At 48.7% G+C, this 21,407-nt stretch overlaps 1 protein-coding gene across 7 annotated transcripts in view; it reads left to right on the forward strand.

The window, feature by feature from the left end:
- Positions 1–1,321: 1,321 nt before the first annotated feature.
- Positions 1,322–21,407, forward strand: part of Ciita (class II major histocompatibility complex transactivator) — a 49,502-nt gene continuing 29,416 nt past the window's right edge. For 4 of the 7 annotated variants that reach the window (XM_021648406.2, XM_060364169.1, XM_021648407.2 and 1 more), the window contains exon 1: positions 1,322–1,649. In XM_021648406.2, the coding sequence (XP_021504081.1) occupies positions 1,367–1,649 (283 nt within the window). In that variant the 5' untranslated portion in view covers positions 1,322–1,366. Of the gene's footprint in view, positions 1,650–9,730; positions 9,876–11,493; positions 11,682–21,407 lie in introns of those variants that run through there. The other 3 variants (XM_060364167.1, XM_060364170.1, XM_060364171.1) reach the window with 3 other exon arrangements.

The raw sequence follows: 21,407 nt of genomic DNA on the forward strand, positions 1-21,407 counted from the left end.
TGAACTATTCTCACCCTGCAGGTAGCCCAGACTATTTCATGCAACCCTCCCAGTGCTAGGCACTGTGACTATCATGTCACCTTTTCAGATAGAAACAGTCTAGTTAACTCATCAAGGATCTTATATTCGTATGTGGAAGGCTGAGGACCTGAGCCCTCCAATCTTAACTCTAAAGTCAGCCTTGATGGCACAAGACCTTCACTTCATAATGAAACATCAGTTTATGGGATGTCACAGGGGCAGGTTCCTCCCAGTGTGTCCTGGCTTGGCTCACATGGAATCCCCAGGCTGTGGTCTTCTTGGGCATCTGCACATGGTGGTGGTACCCAGTGTCACAGGGAGTGTGACAGCCTGTTATTGGTAGGCTTAACCCAAAGAACTAGGGTCTCAGAAACTCAGTGGCTGCTCAAGTCACTGGCCGGTGGTTCCCAGGTTTGTTGTCTCAGGATCTCAATGGAGTGAGGACAGCAGAAGGCAAGGAGGCTTTACTGAAGTAGAGAGCCAACTCCCTAAAAGGGAGGGTACTGGAGAGGGCTTCGCTGGGGTCGTTTTTATGCCTGTTACCAGAGCCCGATTGACTAGAGCCTGTATACACACTGAGAATTGAGCTTAGAAGCTTCGGCCTGGAAGAATTGGATGAATGTCGGGGACTCTAGTTGAGTGGGAGAAAAGGTGGGACTGTGCAGACTCAGGAGAAAGCCTTCTGGCAGGAGGAAGACCACCAAAAGTTTCAAAATGGAGGAAGAGGCAGGAAGTGAGGAAAGCAAGACCTGGTGGTCAGCCATTATCAGAGCAAAGGCTGGTAGTCAGCAATGATGACGACAAGTTGAGTCCTTTTAAAATCCACAGCCTGCGAGCTGAAATGACAGAGTGGACTTGTCAAACAGACGCTGCCTTCTGTGCTCACCCCCATGCTCATGCACAGAAGGAGGGCTTCTAAGCTAAGTTCATACTTTCTGAGGTCCACTCTCCCACTACTCTCTAGAGTTATCAGGAAGCCTTATGCTGGTTTACAGATGAGACTTCTGCCTCCACGGCATGTACAGAGAAATTAACTGCCCATGTGAAATAGTCTTTCCCCACCCTTTGGAGTGCTTCTTCTCTACTTTTAAAAAAAGAAAAAAATATTTTTAAAGATAGAAAGGAAAGCAGAAATTCCCTTACTCTTATTGCTATCTGAACCACCCCGAACCCATTTCGTTCATCGGGCAGCCTGGCCTACACACGAATGAGGAAACATTCCTAAGAAGGAATAGGCTGCTCTGACGCAGAGGTTCCTTCATCCTGGTTCTCACTTCATGTTTTGGATGCTGCAAGGCTGGGTGAGAGGAGACTCCAGGCAGCTGGCCTGCCTCAGAACACCGCCATGAACCACTTCCAGGCCATCCTGGCCCAGGTGCGAACACTACTCTCCAGCCAGCAGCCCAGGCAGGTGCAGGCCCTCCTGGATGGCCTGCTGGAAGAAGAGCTGCTCTCACGGGAATACCACTGTGCTCTGCTCCATGAGCCTGATGGTGAGGCTCTGGCCAGGAAGATTTCCCTGACTCTGCTGGAGAAAGGGGACTTAGACTCAGCTTTCTTGAGCTGGGTCTGCAGCAGGCTACAGGCTCCAGTGGTAGAGAGAGACACCAGCTACTGGGACCATGCAGGTAAGCAGGCATCGCTTTGCATCAAGAGCAATGACATGTAGCCAGCCTTAAGTTGTTCTCTCCTTTCTGAAAGGAACATCCATGTACAGGATGCAGGCTGAGCTCTCAGAAAACCTGGTGTCTGGGTGCTGCGAGCATGCAGCACACTTCCCACACTGAGCAGAGCATCCTCGGGGCATACTGCTGACTGCCTGCTTGGTCCATGCCTAAGCTCCATCAACAATGGGCTCCAAGGTGCACAGAGGCCTGAGGGACACCTGATTCCAACAGACACACCATCTAGTGGGGAGACAGAAAGAGGTATAATTAGGTCAAAAATAGAGAAACTGTCTCTGGGAATGTAGTTGAGTTCGCACAGTGCTTTTCTAGTGGACACAAAGCACTAGGTTTGATCCCAGCATTGCTTAAATGGGAAGTAATAGTGAACTTCTGTAATCTCAGCACTTGGGAGACAGAATCAGGACAATTACAAATTCAAGCTTATCCTTGGCTGCATAGTGAGAACAGCCTGGGCTACATGACACCTTGTCTCAAAAAATAAAATAAAATGTAGAGAAAAGGGGAGTCGTGGAAATGAGGGCCTAAAGAGCTGGAGATCAGATGGCAATGCATGTGTGTGTATAACTGTTTGTGTACATACATCTGCATGTGTGTGTGTGGTGAGAGAGAGAGAGAGAGAGAGAGAGAGAGACTGACAAAGAGATAGAGAAAAAGAAAGCCAGAGGTGGCCAGATGGACCATGAGGGAAAAGGGAAGGAAAGAGGAAATAAAAGAAAACTGGAGGAAAAAGAATGACAAGGTAGCAGGAGGCAGAGACAGAGACATAGAGAAAGAGAATCAGCCCACAAAGAGAGAAAACAAGTGTCTTTTTAAAATTACATTTATTTCTGTGTGCCGGAGTCGTGGCATACGTGTGGAAGTCAGAGGATGACTTGTGGGACGTGGTTCTCTCCTTCCGTGTGGATTCCAGGGGTTGAACTCAGGTAGTCAGCACCTTTACCCACTGGGCCATCTCACTGTCCTAGTGTTTTGGTTGTAAGGGGACAGCTAACAATTGAATGTGTTGTTTTGTTCACTTCCTCTCATGCTGAGGATGGAACCCAGGGCTTTGTGTGTGGCAAGCATGTGCTGTATCACTGAGCTCCATCCTGGTCTGCTTCTGCCCCTTAAGTCAGGAGAGAAGCCGTTGCTGGCTGTCCCTGCTCCCATCCTACACTCCTCCAGTATATCCGGCTTCCTCCTCAGGAATCGCTGAAGACAGAGATTGTTCTGTCTTCTATGTGTGTTGTTCTGGTGTTAGGATCAGGGTCACAGATTCCAGCCTCCAGGTACCATCATGTTTCCAACTTGAAAACATTAGCTACAATACCTGCAATTGGTCCCTGTAGAGTCTTTGCAGTGAACAGGCACAGCTGGACCACAGCTCCACATGCCGCAGCCTAGCTCTCCCATCCATCGCAGCCCTCCAAAAGCATTTGCCCCTCATCTACTGCACAAAGCAGGGACTAGCTAGAAGCCTCAGGGCAGAAATTGGCAGAGACCAGTTTAGAAGGCAGACAAGCTGTCTCCTCAGTCGGGCAGGGCTGGGAGCTGTTCAGTGTTTCTGATGACCATGCACTGGACGATGCTGGACCCTTCCATGTTTCTGTTAATACATATGCATTAATTATATCAGTTGGGGTTAGCTGCTCTTGTGTATAAACTCCCAGGCTGGTGGTATCTTTTCTTTCCTGAATACAGCTTTCGTTCTCTCTCTCTCTCTCCTAACACGGACACAGTGGGGACCCTTTAGTCCCTATCATCCCGCTGGGTTCCCATCAAGGTGCAAGCAGTCAGTGTGGTTCTACCTGGGGCAGCTGTCCACCTGAGGAAGCAGTGAGAGCCTTCCTCTTTCTTCAGACAGCCACCAGGGGCAGCTCCCTCCATGGCTGCTGCCCATATCTCAGCCCCTGCCGTCCCCTCTTTGTTCTGAGTATAACAGTTCCTGGTTTTTTTTTTTTTTAAACTTCATTTCCTCCCTCGGGGGCGTAATATTTTCTTTTGGCTCTCACGTGACTTCAGAAAGTGGAAGTAGGTTCAGGGTGTGATTATCAGAGGCTGGTAGACAGAGGGGCGTAGTGCCTGCTCCCTCTGCCTGCCCTCCAGGCCAGCTCTGCCCCAGCCTGGGGCTTGACCCTTACACACACGCACAGCAGACAGAGATGGAGAATGGGGGAGGGAGGCCCCACTGGGAAGGAAAGTATGAGACTTGGAAATGAAGAGAATCAGCTGAATCCAACAACGGACCCGTTCGTGTAGGTTTTGTACTTGCTCAGGAGTGGTCTGAGCTCCATGAGACTCTGGAGTCCTCCTCATGCCTCCCTGTGTCACTTGGAGGAAATACTGAATCTAGATGCTCAACAGCCCACAAGGCCTGCCACATTCTGGCTCTCATCATCTCCCTGGCTCATCCCAGGCTGCTGTCCACTGCATCCTCCCATTGCCCTCAGTGTCCCCCAGATACCTGCTCACGGCTGCCTCAGGACCTTTGCAGGTCCTCTCCTCTGCCTGGGGTACTCTTCCCTGGGTATCCTCTTGGCCAATCTCTTGAAATGTCTTTTAACTCTTGCTTCAAATATCAGTTATCATCAGTTATCCCTGGACACCCCAAGTAAAAAAAAAAAAATCCCTACCTGCCTGCCTGCCATTACCTGGTGCTGAAAGGGCAGACAGGAGGATCTGTGGGGCTTTCTGGCTGTCACCACAGTGACAGGTTCAGTGAGAGACTGACTCAGGGGAGTGAGGTGAGAGCAGGTCACCTGATGTCTTTCCATGGCCTCTGTGTCTGCTGCATACATGTGCCAATACACCACACATATACCCCCCCACTCACACTTGCGTGCGCACACACACACACACACATGCCCTTTGCCCAGACTGACATTTTTATCATCTATATAATTTATTTGTGTATGTTGTTTATTGTTTGTGAAGAAGCTCCACACAGACACAAATGTCTCAAATGGCCAACATGTAGATTCACAAAGTACCAAAAAAAGAAGTAGATTGGACTTTTAGTGGAATACAAAATATTATACAGACACATCAGCAAATTATCAATTTGTATGGACATAAAATTATTAACATGTATTTGAAGTACATTTAAATTTTTCCTTTTTTAGAGAATTTTTATTCTGTTTTACTAATTTATTATTATTATTTATTACAATTTATTCACTTTGTATCCCAAACCCCTCCCTCACCTCCTCCTGGTGCCACCCTCCTTTCTTCTTCCCCCCTATGTCTCTCCCCTACTATCTGACCCTAGCCTATCAGGTCTTATCAGGACTGTCTGGATCCTCCTTCTCTGTGGCCTAGTAAGGCCACCTCCCTGTGTATGTGTAGGGGGTAATTAAAGAGCAGGCAACCAAGTTCATGCCAGTGACTGCCATTGCTCCCCTTACTAGGGAACCTACATGGATACTGAGCTGCCCATGGGCTACATCTGAGCAGGGGGTCTAAGTCCTCTCCATGCACGGTCCTTGGTTGATTCATCCATCTCTGCAGGACCCCCTGGGCCAATAGTTTCGGCACTCCTTGTGGAGCTCTTGTCCCCTCTGGGTCTTTCTATCTCCCCCTTATTCCATAAGGTTCCCTATACATGTAGGCAAAGTTTGGCTATGAGTCTCAGCATCTGCTTCAATACCCTGCTGGGTGGAGTCTTTCAGAGGCCCTCTGTGGTAGGCTTCTGTCCTGTTCTCTGTCTTCTACTTCCGATGTCTATCCTGTTTGTCAGACTAGACCAAAAAGGAAATTCCTCCTGCCACATAATAAACAAAACATGTTAAATTTTCATCTGAACATTTTTGACCTATGCATGTTTTGCTTTTAACCATATAGGACTAAGGGAAAATTTTCTTGGTCAAGGAAATAAAAATTGTAAGCAATTAAGTGTTAGGGCTAGATGTGGTGTTCTTCCTGAGGCACGTATCTTTGAAGGTTTCTGTTATGGCAGTATCTTCTTTGTATGAAGAAACTGGACTAAGACTCTAATAGTTTTGTGCTTATACAAGTTGGTAACTTCCTGGGGTTGGCTCTGATCTTCATAGGGCAGCCTGTATGCACACAGGCCCAGACAGCTCCAGGGAGTCTGGAGCTCACAGTCACATCCTGAGGGGACTCAATGGGCTCAGTGAGAACTCAAAGTAGATAGAAATCAGCCAGGCATAGATGACAGCCCCAGAAAGGCAGTCATCGGCCAGGGGAATGAGAGCTGGGAAGGGTCCTGATGAAGAAGCACTAGCTGTAAAACAGAGGCACTAGCAGCCCTGGAGCCACTGTTCTGTGGGTTTGGGGACAGCATCAGATGTGAGACAGGCACATTCTTAGCAGCAGGAAGATGCTTGTGACTCAGAGGCACCAAGCTGGTGTCTTAGGTGACCATGGTCTGGTGTGAGGTCTGAGGTAGCTCCAGCCCCAGGTTTGTGGAGGAGCTAGCTAGTCTTTCCATCTCTTTCCTCTGGGATGCAGGACATCCCTTGCAGGCTCCTGGGCTATTTTCTATTGCACTGTTCTCTGTTCTGAGTACTGTATTACTACACTCTGTTTTCTTCATGTGGATTCTGTTCTGGGAACCCCAGCATAAAGGATCTTTCTAGGATGCTGCCTGAGTTACTGGAAAGGGACATCCCCGCCAGCTTCCTTCCCCATTTGGAGGTTAGGACTAGGGGACTATAGAGCCCAGCTTCCTCTTCCTCCAGACTCCTCCCTCTCCCAGGTATCCATCCCAGCTCCTGCCTGCTCCCAGCCTCCTGACAGGGGTTAAGCTTCAAGAAGGACTCAGCTTTTCTACTTGGCCGGCCTCCCAGCTGTTAATCTGTGGTCCTTTCACTCCCAGGAGCCACTAAAGGAGAACTGCCTATACCGGAAATTAGTATTTCCCAGAGAATTTTCCCAGCCAGCCTGCTCTGTATCCTCTTGCCTCGGAACTTGGCACCTGACCCAGCCAAGGACTATTTCTGATTCTGTTACTATTGCCTTGAGTGGCTACCCTGGAGCCATACTTATCATCCATGCTTTCTTCTAGTCATCTCCTGGCCACTTCACATCTCTCTCCAGCACCTACTTCACACACACACACACACACACACACTCCAATCTGCTTCTCAATTAATCCATTTATAACCCACATTGACTTACCAAATTCATTTCTCTATTTGCCTATTCACTCGTCTGTGTATATATAGCAACTTAGCGATATAACCTTCTTGCCAGTGAATCCATTTACATACCCATCCATCTAGAGGTTGCATTCTCATGTACCTAATTTCCTAATTTGCAAAATGCCACCTTTATCCTATCTATTAACTTATCCTCCATTTTTGTTTCTTTTTCTTATCTTCTCCTCCTTAATCACTTATGTAGCTCCCACTGGGAATTATGTGCTTTACCAACAACCATAATGCAAGGCACTTACAGCATGCTAAGGGACCATCTTTATCCGCTTGGGACTCAAGCCAGCCTTGATCACTAAAATACTAACTGTCATCCATTCATTCAGACAATTCCACAAGTGTGTGTGTGTGTGTGTGTGTGTGTGTGTTTTGGGAAAACACACATGTACATGCTTGTACATCTGTACATTTTGGGGGAGCTGTATGTGCATATACATGTGTATGTTTATGTATAGAGACTAGAGATCATCCTTGGTGTCTTCGTCGATCACATTTTACCTTTTGTTTTGAGACAAAGTCTCTCACTAAACTTGGAACTCACTGACTGTTCAAGACTAAGGCCAGCAGATTACAGGTTCAGGGTGCCATGCCAGTTTTTAGCATGGGTGCTAAGATATGAGCTCAGGTCCTCATGATTGCATAGCAAACACTCCAAACACTTTGCCAATAGAGCATCTCTCCAGCTCCAAAAGAGGCGCTTTAAGGAAAAGAACATTCAGCGTTAGCTTGATGCTCCTTCCCATTCCTTGTCTCCATTCATCTCACCCTGGGAGGCCATGATGCGCTGTCTAAGCTGTCCTGTTCCAGTTCTCATAGTTCCCAAACTCCACTGCCCTCTGATGGGTCCGAGCTCTGCATCTTCAGCATTATCCTTCTGGGTGCTGATAAGCTGCCTCTGGCATTTGCTGAGCAAATGTGCCTGTCACCGTCCTGCTCGGAAGTCATCCGCACAATTGTGCACATGCTTCTACTTTGTTCTTGGGGCACGTGGGTCTGAGATCTACAGGTGTCAGAGACAATGTAGGGAGGCCAGGTAACAGCACACATAAGAGTTGGTCAGCCAGGTGTATTCAGGCTGAGCCCCACTGTAGCACAGACCCTCCTTGCTTATGTGACTCTGAAACAGTTGAGGGGCATCAGAACTAGCTGCCCCTACAGACAGGAAGAACTCTGCCATGCGTCTCAGAAGAGCAGAGTGTCAGACCTTGGAACCTGGCCATGACGATGGGGATGGGGCATAGGGAGATTTCTGCTGCTGTGTTTCCCCCGCTGAGCAAAGGCTATTTCAAATTGACTCCTAGCACTTGTCATTTGTCTGTCTACTTCCTTCTTGGGACTTTGGCAAGTAGTGATAATGGCTTTAAAACTGACAACAAACAAAGACAGTTTCTGCACATCTTTTACACACGGAAACAAAGGCTCTCAGATGGGAATTGATGGGTCTAAAGTCACACACCTGCCAGAAACAGCCATGCCACCTTTTGTCTCATGCTGGCTCCCAGAATTCATCCGCTTTGGTGACACCCTCACAGTCCTCGCTTTTTTTTTGTATGCCACCCACACTAGTATTTACTTGACATGTTTTCCCAACACACTCACACTTGTAACTCCTTTTCAAATAAAGTTTTATTTCCTGCCACGAGGAGGGAAAAGAGCCCCAACAGCAGTGCTGCTTGCTGCTTGCTTGTCTGTTTTCAGACATGGCCTTAGGTAGTCAAGTTGGCCTCCGATTCTCTACAGCATTCAGGGTAACCTTATAGTTTTGATTCTATTGCCTCCACATCCTAAATTTTGGGATTACAGATATGCATGGCCACGTCCAGTTTGTGTGGTGCTGGGGTTAAACCCAGGGCCCTATGCATGCTAGACAAGGGCTCTCATGCCAGTTGAGCCCCAGCCCCAGTATGTAATTTTTAAAGAAAAATAGAGCAATATTTTCACATTTAAGCCAGAGTCTGCTTCCCGATGGGCAGCCAGCTGCAATCTCTGGGAAAAGGACGCCTTGTGTTAGAGAGGCATTAAAAACAGATTAGCCGGGCTCGGGTGTGGCTCTTTGGTCAAGAGTGCTGGCTGCTCTTCCAGAGATCCTGAGTTCAATTCCCAGCAACCACGTGGTGGCTCACAACCACCTGCAGTGAGATCTAGTGCCCCCTTCTGATGTACATGAAGACAGATCGTTCATTTACATAAAATCCATGAATAAATTAAAGAAACAGATTAGTCCCAGACCAACGCTTTCTTACTGATGTCACCTGAAGGATAGGCAGAATGGAGCGGTACTCCCTGTCTCGCTGTGAGAGTCAGTGTTGCTTATCACTGCAGCCTAGTCCCCCTGACCCAGCTAGCTCTCAGGCTACTGTATTAGAGTCAACACTCTGGGTGTTGACTCAAGCTTTTAGTTCAATGTTTTAGAATAAAAATGATGGTGTTTCCAGAGAAACACAAAGCAGTTCGCTGTGAGCGGAAGCTAGAAGTCAGCTCATCCCTAACAGCCCTTTGTTCTCTTGGTATACATGAGGATCTGATGCAGGCTCTGTCTCACACAAGAAGGCAGAGATGGTAGCTGGCTCCAGCGTGGGTCCATTGTAACCATCATTTCAGAGCCTCTAGTCAAGATGGAGCCTTCTGTGGTCACCCAATTTGGCCCACAATAAGGAACTGAAATTAACATAAGAAGCTGTGGGTGGCTAAGGGAGCATGGGCAAATTAGAGAGTATCCAAACACAGAATATGAACTGTTCAGGCTACATTGCCATGGGAGACTTTTCAGTTGGTCTCCTGCTTGCTTGCTTTGCATGCTAGCTGAGATTGGTTGGCTCTAGGCTCCTAAGTGCTATAGGGAGGGAAATGACTGAGGCTGCCCACTTCTCACCTGGGCATCTGAGGACCTTCTTGGAGAAGTCTAGCACACCAGGAGAGACAGCTGGACCATAGACGCTGCATTGCTCTGCCCTTCACATCATGCGCTGCCTGGTTCCTTGCCATTCTGGGCCTTACCTGCCGGAGTTGCAAGGTAAAAAGTGGGCTGGAGAAAATGGTTAAGACTAGAGCTTTCATGAGCACAGTAAGGTCTTGGCTGGTTCCACCATGCCAGGCAAAGACCCTGCTATGATTTAGTGGTGAAGGTAAGAAAAAGGATCTGTGTCCCACGGGGGTGGACCTATTGGGTAGTCTTTCCACGTGAGAGACAGTGGGGATGGCTAGGCGCCTGATAAAAGGCTTTTATCAGCACTCAGACTCAGGGGCTGTGCTGGCAGCACTCAGCCCTGCCAAGGTTCCAGGGTTACCCAGTGTGTCCTCTCCTCTTCTTATTCCTTCTTCTCCTCTTCCCTAAGGAGATTGAACCTAAACCTTGTGCATGCCAGACAAGCTCTCTACCTTTGAGCTACAGCTCATGCTCAGATCTATCCTTGGGTAAACTGAGGCATGTCTCTATAGGAGACCTCTACCCCAGCCTGTGGGACCCTTGACACCCCCAAACTATAACCAAGCTTGTGGTGTATCTAGGAAGCACAGAGCTTCTGGCAGATTCTGCTCCCTCTAGCCGCCATGTGGTTTTTGAGAAGTGGGTACAGATGGTAAGGACTGGCTGTGTGATGTGGAACCTGCTTTGAAGATAGCACACTGGGCTCACCACCTAGCTACACTCTCGGCTGCCTCTACACTGTGCCTTTGAACCATAGCTAACCTCTGAGTTTCAGTTTTCCTCAGCCGTCAGATAGTGGGCTCATTGTCTGTGTGGTAGGTAATGGTGAGAATCAAAGAGTTCAGCGTAGTATCTGGTTCACTGTAGTAACTGTCATCAGAAGTCCACAGTGTAATGTTGCTGTTATTGTACAGTTCAAAGGGTTGGAATCCCTTTTCTCAGACTGCCCTGAAGTGTGCTACCTAAATCATGGTGACAAGAGTCCCAGCTCAGCGACATGCAGCTGGAGGTTCTGGGTAGGAGAGAGAGAGAGAGGCAAGCTTGCCTCAGTCTCTCAGCTGCTCCGCAGATGAGGAAATCTAGGTGAAGGGAAGTAACCTCTCCAAGGAGGCGTGTCCTAGGAAAGTAGAGGATCTAAGAGCGCTCTGCTAGTGGACCTCAGGTCTAAATGCCTCAAGGATCAGCTTGTCTATCTTTATGGTTGGGCTGAGCTAGAGAGAAATTGAGGGCCACCAAGGGTGTAGCTGAGGTGGCCTGCAAACCAAATATCTGCCTTGGAGCTCAGGCTGGCTCAAATCTGCAGCCCTCTCCTCCTGGGCAGGGGCTGGTCTAAGTGAGCTCTGCCCGGGGGCAGGTCCTCTGGGAACACTCAATCTGAGCAAACTTGGGTTGCATGTGGATGCTTTTGAGAAAGCACGTGGTGTGTGTCGCTTTCGGGGGAGGGGGGAGGGCGTTCCTACTTAGCTCTGCCTTTGGCCCAACGCTGAAGGTGCATATAGAAAGTGAAAGGGGAAAAATAAGCGGCCACAGAGCAGGAGGTGAGGTGACTGCCAGAGACTGCCGCCCCAAGCTCCTAGGAGCCACGCAGCTGAGGGCAAAAAGACCTGCAGCGCAAGAAGAGACCTGCAGCGGCAGCGCGCAGGAGCCCAGTAGGTGACTCCAAGGTCCCCTTTGCAGCCGCTAAAATTAGGGTGGGAATCCTAGGCTCTGAGGCTGGTGGCAACTGTTTGCCCCAGGTCAGACAGAGTCAGATAGCCTGGCTGGAAAGAGCCAGATGGGAGTGCAGAAGGTGGAGAGGCTTCTCGGATCCTGGACCAACTGCGCGCAGGACGTGAGAGCCAGAGCCCGCGCCAGTGGCCAGAGCCCGCGCCAGTGGCCAGAGCTCCTGGTGGGGTAGGTGGCGGGGACACCCCTGTAGTAGTGTCTTGCCGCTCTGGGAGGCAGATGGGGGGGGCGGGGGGCAGGGGGGAAGGAAGGGGGCAGGTGTGCACTCTACTAGAGCCCTTGACATCTACAGCACCCAGGGACCGCCCTTCACTGGTCCTTTATTTTGCTTGTGCAGACAGACCACCTCTGATTCTGGAGACTTGGTACAGGGTCCTTCTTGTGAGAACTTGGCATAGAAACAGCGTAGGGTGAGGGGGGCAAGGTGAAGACATCCGTCTTACTTTGCCACATCCTTTTAGGAGAGTTGCTGAGAGGGTGGGTACAGTTCTCTCGGGGGGGAAGGGAGGGGGGGCAAACAGTGAGAACTGCAACCACTAAGCCTAGCTTTGAATGGGACGTAAGCACGTGCCCTCTTCCTACAGAGTTCCACGGCTCCTTTCTCCACCCCAGGCCTCGCGCACCTAGTCACCCACTGTGTGGCCCTCTTCCTATCACCGCTTGGAGCTCCTCACTTCCCAGCACAGTCTTAGATCTGTGTTTCCCAATAAATAAACAAAACTTCTCAGGCAGATTAAAGAAAATGGAGTTTTCCTCCTCTGTAGTCTGGTATAGCCAAAGAGCGTCCCCTTCCGACTGCAGAACCTGTTTTCCAGGAGGCTCAGAATGTCGGTGAGGAGGAGCCCTTAGAGATGCGGAACCGGAACCCGAGGTCCCAGGAGCCCAAGCTTGGGAAATCTTCTGGGAGACTGCTGATGACAGGTCCCAGGGCCACAGGGTCCCTAGCCCCACTCAAGATTTCTAGCTCTTCTCAGGCCCTGTTCTGGGGTACCAAGCCCCTCCCCTAAAGTCTCAGACAGGCCCTGGGGGTACCAAGGCCTGCTTCTGTCCAACCCATGTTCCCTGAGAGCAGAGCCTGTGAACCTGGGTTAAACCACCTCTCCCTGGTGATTCTAGTGACTTCCAAGGAGAGACACTGATTTATCTCTTTGCTATCTTTGTGATCTGTGAACACTGAGTCTGGGGAAGTGGTCTCTCGTTGTTGTTTTTAAAGACATGTTAATCTACTCACATATATTAAGTTACTTTATACTTATAATCAAGTACTATATAATAATTTATACATACTTATACAAATAACCTATAATGATATATAATAACACTTATTAATTAATGCTTATGTTTGATATTGTTTTGCCAAAGGCCATATAGCAAGCTGTTGAGAGAGTCAGGATTTTAACCCAGATCTCCTGAGAAACTTGTCTGCTGCCTGGGTAGCAGATGTGGATTTCCATGAATGCTAATGGGTTCTGAGCAGGCTGTTAAAGAGAGGCCTGGTAGTACAGCAAAGATGGTCTGATGGAGACAGAGATTTTCTCTTGTATATACTCTGGAAATTAACTGGAGGATGGTGTGCCCAGGCCCTGTGGTAGTCTCAGGCAATCAGAAGAGTTGCTGTAGGGAGGGGAAGCATCTGGGTTTAATGCTCAGGCTTGCCTTTGGTCAACCTGGCTGACAAGTGGCTTCCCTTCTCCATCACGCCTCTGAAAAATGGGCAAATCACAAGAGATTCCCAGATATCTGTCTCATGTATGCAGGAGTGCTTTGGAAAACAGCCAGCATGTGTCAGGAGCAAGGGACTCCCAGAGACCTGAGGCACACCAAAGGTGCCTCACAAAGAGGCAGTGGCTGAGGAAGCTTCTCACAGAGGGAGCAGACTTCAGCCTCTTTCCCTAGTCAAGAGAAAGTCTGTACCTCATTGTCAGTGCCTAACAAGACTGGTGATGTTCTCCTCCCTGCCCTGCTCTTTCTCTGCCTCTTCTTCCACTTCCTCATTCTCTTGTCTTTTTCATTCCTTTCCCTCCTTCTTCTCTTACCCCCTCCTCTTAAAAATGTAATTACATTTTGTTTATTTCTCTAGTTATGGTATGGAAGAAGTCAGAGCATGTGCCAATATGCACATGTGGCGGTCAGAGGACAACTCTGCAAGAGTTGGCTCTCTCCTTCCACTGTGTGGGGGCTGGGGATTGAACTCAGGTCTTCAGGCTTGACCACAGGTACCTTTACCCACTGAGGCATCTCACTAGTTCTCTCTCCCCTGTTTTGAGACAAGGTCTGGCTTGTAGTCCAGCTGGACTCAAACATGCCTTCCTCTGAGAGCTGGGGGTTTTAGGGGGATGCCACCACTTTAAAACAGGGATAGAGAAGCTGGCATTGTTTCCATAGTGCTATTTTGTTTAGGTGGCAGGTGGCAGCGCTTTTTTTTGTAAAATCATGGTGAAAATATGCAACATAAGTTTATTATGGAGCATGTTCATAGTGTTCTGGAAGCATCACAACCTCTGTCTCTAGAACTTTTCCATCCCCTGTCCCCCCAAATGGAAACTCTGGGCAATGAAGCAGCAACTCCAACTCTCCTGGTCCCTGGTGACTTCCATTCTACTGTCTAGCTCTCTGACTCCTGATTTGGACTGCTGTTTGTGCTTTGTAAAAGTGTGGTGATTCATGTCCAACCTCTTGTGTCTGGCTTGTTAACACATCTTTGGGGTTTATTCCTGCTTCCTCCCCGGTCTGAACACAATGGTAGAATATCATTCTAACCAGGAAGACCATGTGTTGTATTCACAGACAAGGTTGGTGGGCACTCAGCTTGAACTGTTTCTTGTTTTGTTTTTTGTTGTGTTTGTAGTTTTTTGGATTATAATTTTTGAGACCTTGAGGAATAAGGTCCTCACTCTGTACCCCAAGCTGGCAATCTCCTGCCTCTGCCCTCCCAAAGTGCTGATACTACAAGCATGCACCATCATGCCCAGCAGCCTAGAGTCTATTTGTAGCATTGCTAGCTTTAAATGTTGATGTCAAGAAATCTGTTTGGCTACTTGCTTTTGATTTCAAAAAGCTATTTCTTTCTTTTGAACCCCAGATGGCTTCAAGTTCATCTTCCACTTTAACCTCTAAAATTCTGGGATCACAGCTGTGAGCCACCATACCCAGCTAGATTTCCTTCATTTGTTTATTTTGACATTTGTTCATTTATTTGGTTGTGTAGGGTAGGGGAGCTAGACCATGGTATACCTGTGCAGGTCAGAGGACATCCTGTGGAAGTCACTTCTCCCCTTTCAGCATGTAGGTCCTGGGGATCCCCTTAACCGGCTGAGTCATCTCTACCGCCTAATGGCTTTCTTTTAAAATAAGCATAGTTGAACCAGACATCATGACACGCATCTGCAACCCCACCACGTAGGAGGCCCAGTGAAAACCTTTCTCAAAGAAACAAAGACCTCAGACAACCTGCTGTGGTGGCACACGCCTTTAATCCCAGCTCTTGGGTAGCAGAGGCAGGCATATCTCTGAGAGTTCAAGGCCAGCCTGGTCTTCACAGTGAGTTCCAGGACAGCCAAGGTTAAATAGTGAGACCATATCTCAAAATACTACTAATACTAATACTGATAGTATTAGTATTAGTAATTACTGATAAATATTCCAAACTGTAAATACCACATTTATATTTTTTCAAAATATTAGTATAAGGAAGCTACTAAGGTAACCAAATTGAGTCTTGTCAAAACAATAATACAGTCAAGCCAGGTGACACTGAGTTAAAGGTAAAAAAGATGAGGCTGTGGAGAAATCCAGGAAGGGAGAGGTTACTGCAGGGGGTCAATAGCCAAAGAGGGCAGCCTCAGGAAGGAGTTAGGCATAAGGAAGTAGGCAAATAATCGAATGGACTTTGGTGGCTATCTTTAGGAATGTAATCTAATGGATCAATAAGGAAAACGGAAAGAGGAGGCCACGACCTGCTGGCACCATGTTAGCCTGTTAGAGCCCTTCACTGACAACCTTGGGTGTTCACCGACAGCTCCCTGAAAGCATGGGCACTCCTAATTCATGTCAGGGTTGGAACTGGAGCTTGGAACCCTGCCTTGCTAAACTGTAGCCATAGTTAGGCCCCTCCTTCTCCTGCTCAGCATCTGCCTTGGGTTTCTTTCTAGAAAAGTATGCTGAATTTTTCTTTCCAAGCCACTGCCTGCCAAAGGACTGTTTAGACTTGTTGGGCTGCTTGTAGCTGAGGAGGGGCTCTTGGTATGGAAAGGGTGTAACACCCCTGGTCCCCTGGCTGCAGCTCTCCCAGGGGGTCCGCTTCCTCCTGCCCTAGACCCCAGGTGCCTACCGTTTACCCGTGCCCGTGCAGGCTACATCTGCTCCATTTGTGGATCAAGATCTTCCACGTTGTGGTTCAGTGGGTATTTCCATTCAGGGCTCAGAGTGCAGTGGAGGAGTCTTGCCTGTAGCAGCCACAATGGTGTCTTTTGTGGGTTTCTGTATGATTTGCTGGTCATATTCAGAAAAAGAATATTTAAAAAAAAAAAAATCAGAGGTGAGGCTTTTGTGCCATTCCACTGAGCTGGAGATGTTCATATCAGAGGCTGCCTGGGCTTAGGGGGAGGTGCACTAGGGGACCGAGGGAGGACTCAGCTGCACTGACGAAGTACAAGAGTGTGAATGTGGACTAAGATGTACAAGGGGCCTTCTTGTACATCTTAGCATGACAGAGGGTGTCATGTGGCAAAATGGAGCCAGGGTACTGCTCAGGACTCTTCCCCTTTTGAGAAAGCTGCTAACCCAATCATACAGATTCTACCCTAGTGACCTCATCTAGCCTTCATTTCCCCACCTCTCAGTACTAGCAAGCTAAGGTTAGGACACCAGCACATGAGTTCTGAAAGACATCATATGGAGAAGTGGTGTGGCTTTGGTTATTCCTGGGGAGTACTGGGAATAACCAATACTATTGGAAACCACAGCTGCTGGTCGACTCATAGACTATCCTATAGGGTGGGTCTGGATGGTGCTACAGCATCCACGCAGGCTGAAGCATCAAATCAGAGTACACTAGAGCCTGCACTGCAGCTCTGTGTGAAGTGGTTGTTGGCCTTCCTTCCTTCCTTCCTTCCTTCCTTCCTTCCTTCCTTCCTTCCTTCCTTCCTTCCTTCCTTCCTTCCTTCTTTCCTTCCTTCCTTCCTTCCTTCCTTCCTTCCTTCCTTCCTTCGTTCCTTCCTTCCTTCCTTCCTTCCTTCCTTCCTTCCTTCGTTCCTTCCTTCCTTCCTTCCTTCCTTCCTTCCTTCCTTCCTTCCTTCCTTCTTTCCTTCCTTCCTTCCTTCCTTCCTTCCTTCCTTCCTTCTTTCCTTCCTTCCTTCCTTCCTTCTTTCCTTCCTTCCTTCCTTCCTTCCTTCCTTCCTTCCTTCCTTCTTTCCTTCCTTCCTTCCTTCCTTCCTTCCTTCCTTCCTTCCTTCTTTCCTTCCTTCCTTCCTTCCTTCCTTCCTTCTTTCCTTCCTTCCTTCCTTCCTTCCTTCCTTCCTTCCTTCCTTCCTTCTTTCCTTCCTTCCTTCCTTCCTTCCTTCCTTCCTTCCTTCCTTCCTTCCTTTCTTCCTTCCTTCCTTCTTTCCTTCCTTCCTTCCTTCCTTCCTTCCTTCCTTCCTTCCTTCCTTCTTTCCTTCCTTCCTTCCTTCCTTCCTTCCTTCCTTCTTTCCTTCCTTCCTTCCATCTCTCCTCTCCTTCTTTCCTCTTCCTTTTTCTTTCTCTCCTTTTCTTCTCTCTCCTTTCATTTTTCTTTCTTTCCTTCTTCCCTCCCTGCCTTCCTTCTCTTTTCTTGTTTGTGTTTTTCTTTCTTTCTTTCTTTCTTTCTTTCTTTCTTTCTTTCTTTCTCTGTCTCTCTTTCTTTTCTTTCTCTCTCTCTCTCTCTCTCTCTCTCTTTCTTTCTTTTTCTTTCTTTCTACTATGAGCACATGTGTGCTTGTGCAAATGGCCGAGATCAGCATTGGGTGTAGTTCCTCAGGCACTGTCCACCTTCGTTTCTGAGACAGGGCCTCTCGCTGGTACCTTGAGCGCACTGATTAGGCTACTTAGCCCAGTGTCTCCAGGGCCCCTTCCGTTTGTCTCTGCCTCCCCGGGCTGGGACTCTGGGCACTTCCCATCATGCCCAGCCTGTTGTTGTGGGTTGCCCTCCCCACTGCGGCTTATGCTGTTTCTGTGTACATATGCAGGCGGGTCCGAGGGTAGCAAGGTCTCGCACTGAACCTGGAGGTCGTTAACTGGCTGTACTGACTGAGTAGTTAGTTCTGGGGATCTGTCTGTAGCCCGCCCAAGCCCACATGGCACACATGGCCTTGTTTGTTACACAGGTCCTGGGGACCGGCACTCAGGCTTCACTCTTGCATGGCAGGCATTTTACTGTCTGAGTCAGCTCGTCAGCCTTGGTCTTCAGTTTGCTTGCTTGCTTGCTTTTTCACTTTTTAAATTTTTTTCAGGGTTTCGGCAATATTTAACAGAAGATGCAGAGATTTTTTTTCTCATCCACTATGCCCATGAATGCATGGCCTCCCCAGCCATCCACCTTTATCTCAGAGCAGTCTATTCTGCCATCTTTCAATCTGCAGCAGCATCTCATTATCACTTAAAATTCAAAGCCAGAGTCGGGCTCAGTCTTGGTAGGATGCATTCCACGGGTGTGGACAAGTGTGTTTCGATGCGTGTCTGTAACAGCAGTGTCTTCCGGAGTGGTTTCACAGCTCTGCAAGCTGCAGCACTCTGCCCATTCATTCTTCTCTGGCTCCATCCACCCTCTGGCAGCCATCAGCGCCCTTTTGCCATTCCTGAATGATGTGAAGTTGTGGGGTGTTGTTCTACTTGCTTTTGTCTTGCAGTCCTGGGGATAGACCTCAGGGCTGCCCACATGTTGAGCACTGCCCTGTATACCCCAACCCTGTTTTTACTTTTTGTTATATACCTTCTAACTGGCCTTGAACCTACAACCTTCCTGCTGCCACTTAAAGCTAGTATCACAGTATTCTTCCACCAGGCTTGAATCTCAAAACAACAAAATCTCTTGTTGTGTGATTGAAACAAGGTCTCACTATAAAGCCCACATTACCCTCAAATTCATGATCTCCCTGCCCCAGCTTCTTGAGCAGCTGAGATTGCAGACCTGCATGATAGCACCCTCTTACAATTACCTTTTTAGACTATTCTGTGAAGCCCCTCTTTGAGAAAAAGAGGTTCTGGGCTCCTCAATGCCCTTTCAGCCAGAAATTTTTTCTCACTTATTAAAGGATCTGGAATCCTGGTAAAATGTCACTTGAAAGCCACTGGTCTACTACAACCCTCCTTTATTTAACAGATGACATCCCTGGGAAATGGAGAAGGGAAGGGGCTTTCCCAGGGTAACACACCCTGCCGGAGCAGAGCAGGCTTGGATCTCAAGGTTCATGACTCTTGCATTGATCATGTGCCAATGGACTGTTGTAAACTCAGCTGCCCCCATGGCTGGGCTACCCCGCTTCCTCGGCCACACTTCCACCATGGAAAAGCCCTGTGGCTTGCTGCCAGGGACCAAAGCCAAATCTATTTCTGGTTTTTCTAGTCACTGTGTCTTACCATGCACTAGGTGGCTTCTCTGAGCCCAGAGGAGTTAGGGAGCTGGGACAGAAATGCCAAGATGGTTGAGGGTTCTGGGACACAGAGAGCAAGCCTGGCAACAGGCCGGGGAGAATTGTAAGGCGATTGCATCTCAGATCCCCTAATCACCTTTCTCTAATGAGCTGGGGGTGGGACTCCAGCACCGCACAGCTGCAGACCCTGTGTTCCCTGTGCCATCCTCCGGGGCTCAGGACGGTTGTGGTCCTCAGGCTAGCCCCCTCCCAGCTTCAATCATCCTGCTCCTATTGCCTCTGCACAAGTGACCCTCTAGCCTGAGCCATCGTCTACAGCAGGCCAAGCCAGGAAGACCTCAGACAGCCTTCCAGGCAAGAGGCGGAAACCAAGAGCTGAAGGAGCCAAAGCGAGAAGAATAGCAGCCGACAGAGGACCGTCAGCAACTGGGTTTACCGGCAATAGCAGATTCTATGTTCCATATAAAGACACTGTGATGGTCACATGCACATACGTGTGTGCACACACTCAAGTATACTCATTAGCCTCGGAAACAGAACCACTAATATCATGGACCTGACTTAAGCCCCAGTTTTGAAGCCATACTTCAACCTACCATTCATAGTGGCAACCTAGAGCCAAAAAAAATAGTGGTATTTTCAGATGCTCCTGATGTGAAACTTCTCATACACAGGTCTTCCAATCTTCCTGCTACCAAAGGAAATGCCCAGACCTCCCAACTCCAAAGTCCCTCACTACTTTTTTGTGTGTGTGTGTGTCCGTATGTGCACATGAGCGGGCACAAGCGCACACTGGGAGGGAACCCACATTTGAGGCAAGATCACCACCATTGAGGTCCACCCCAGCTCAGCCTCTCAATATTGCTTACGTGCCTCAGTTCCTCTTCTGTCTCCTGTGATCTCTCACCTGAAGCCCCTGAAGGAAGTGAAAGTCTTGACTGAGACTAGCAGTTTCTGTCAGCCTCCCCTTGGTGTCATGCTCCTGAGCTGTCTACTCTGAAAGGCAAGGCCTGAAAGCCACTTCCTCCTTTGCCTATGGTACTTCTCTCCTCCTGCCCAGTCCTAAGTCCTCATCTTGGACAGAGACCTCACCCCCACCCCGTGCCCATCTTAGACAGCTTACAGAGTGGCAAAGACACAGGATCATTTTGAAAACTTGTACTGGATGTACTGGATGTCTCAGGTGCTGATGGCGCGTGCTGCTTCTCCTGAGGACTAGAGCTCAGCTCCCAGCATCCACACCAGGCTGCTCACAACTGTGTGTACCTCCAGCTGCAGGGATTACAACACCTTCTCTGACATCTGTGGGCCCTTCACTCACATGCACAGACACAGCGCATGCACAGGAAATACCATTACCTCCACACACTGAAGCACACCACACTCAGGCAGCACCTTCCTTCAACTTTTATGGTGTCATCTTGTGGACATTTGGGAAACCTTTAAATCTTGAGTTCATTGAGCGCTTCATCTCACAGCATGCTCATTAGTTCCCCCCCCCCAAAAAAAAAAACCCTCCACTGTTCTGTGTAGGGGGGATAGAAATGTCCCCAGAGGACTGGTGGTGGAAAGCGCCAGGGATGTCTCCTAGGATGGTGTGGAAGCCTTAGAAGGGCAGTTTGCAGAAGGCGTAAAAACACTGCCCATCCACCAAGAAGGCAGCCTTCCATGTGCCCAGACTTTTACTCAGAAGAGGAAATTGCCTTGTTACCCACATCTTTCCTTCCCAAGTGACAGCACCTTCCGTGGTGGCAGAAGAAGATGTGGCCATGCCACCCATTACTCGGATCTGGTTCTTATCTGAGAGACAGGAACATAATTAGCAAAGATATGAGTGAAACCCGAGGCAGCACGTGGAAAGCTTGCAATCCAACTCCAGAAGCTCTGGGTATCTGGGAGTTCCTATGTATGGGGAGAGCCTGGCATGTGCTTCGGGCTTGAGGAGGGGCACTGTATTAGTTACTTGTCTCATTGCTGTGACAAGATTCTTGACAAAGGCAACTTAAGGAGGCATTGATTTTGGCTCACAGTTTGAAAGTACAATCCATTGTGTAAGGAAGTCATGGTGGCAGGGGCGTGAGGTGAAGCAGTGCGAGGCGCAGGGATGTGAGGCAGCTGCTCACACCGCATCTGCGCCGGGGAAGCACAGAAAGATGAAGGCTGATGCTCAGCTCACATTCTTCTTTTGAAGTCCCAGCCATGGAGCGGTGCTCTCACATTTAGGACAGGTCTTCCCACCTCAATCAATACAATCTAGAAACTCCCTCATAGGAATGGCTAGAGGGTG

The sequence above is a fragment of the Meriones unguiculatus genome, chromosome 11 (assembly GCF_030254825.1).
Source record: "Meriones unguiculatus strain TT.TT164.6M chromosome 11, Bangor_MerUng_6.1, whole genome shotgun sequence".
Taxonomy (NCBI): Eukaryota; Metazoa; Chordata; class Mammalia; order Rodentia; family Muridae; genus Meriones; species Meriones unguiculatus.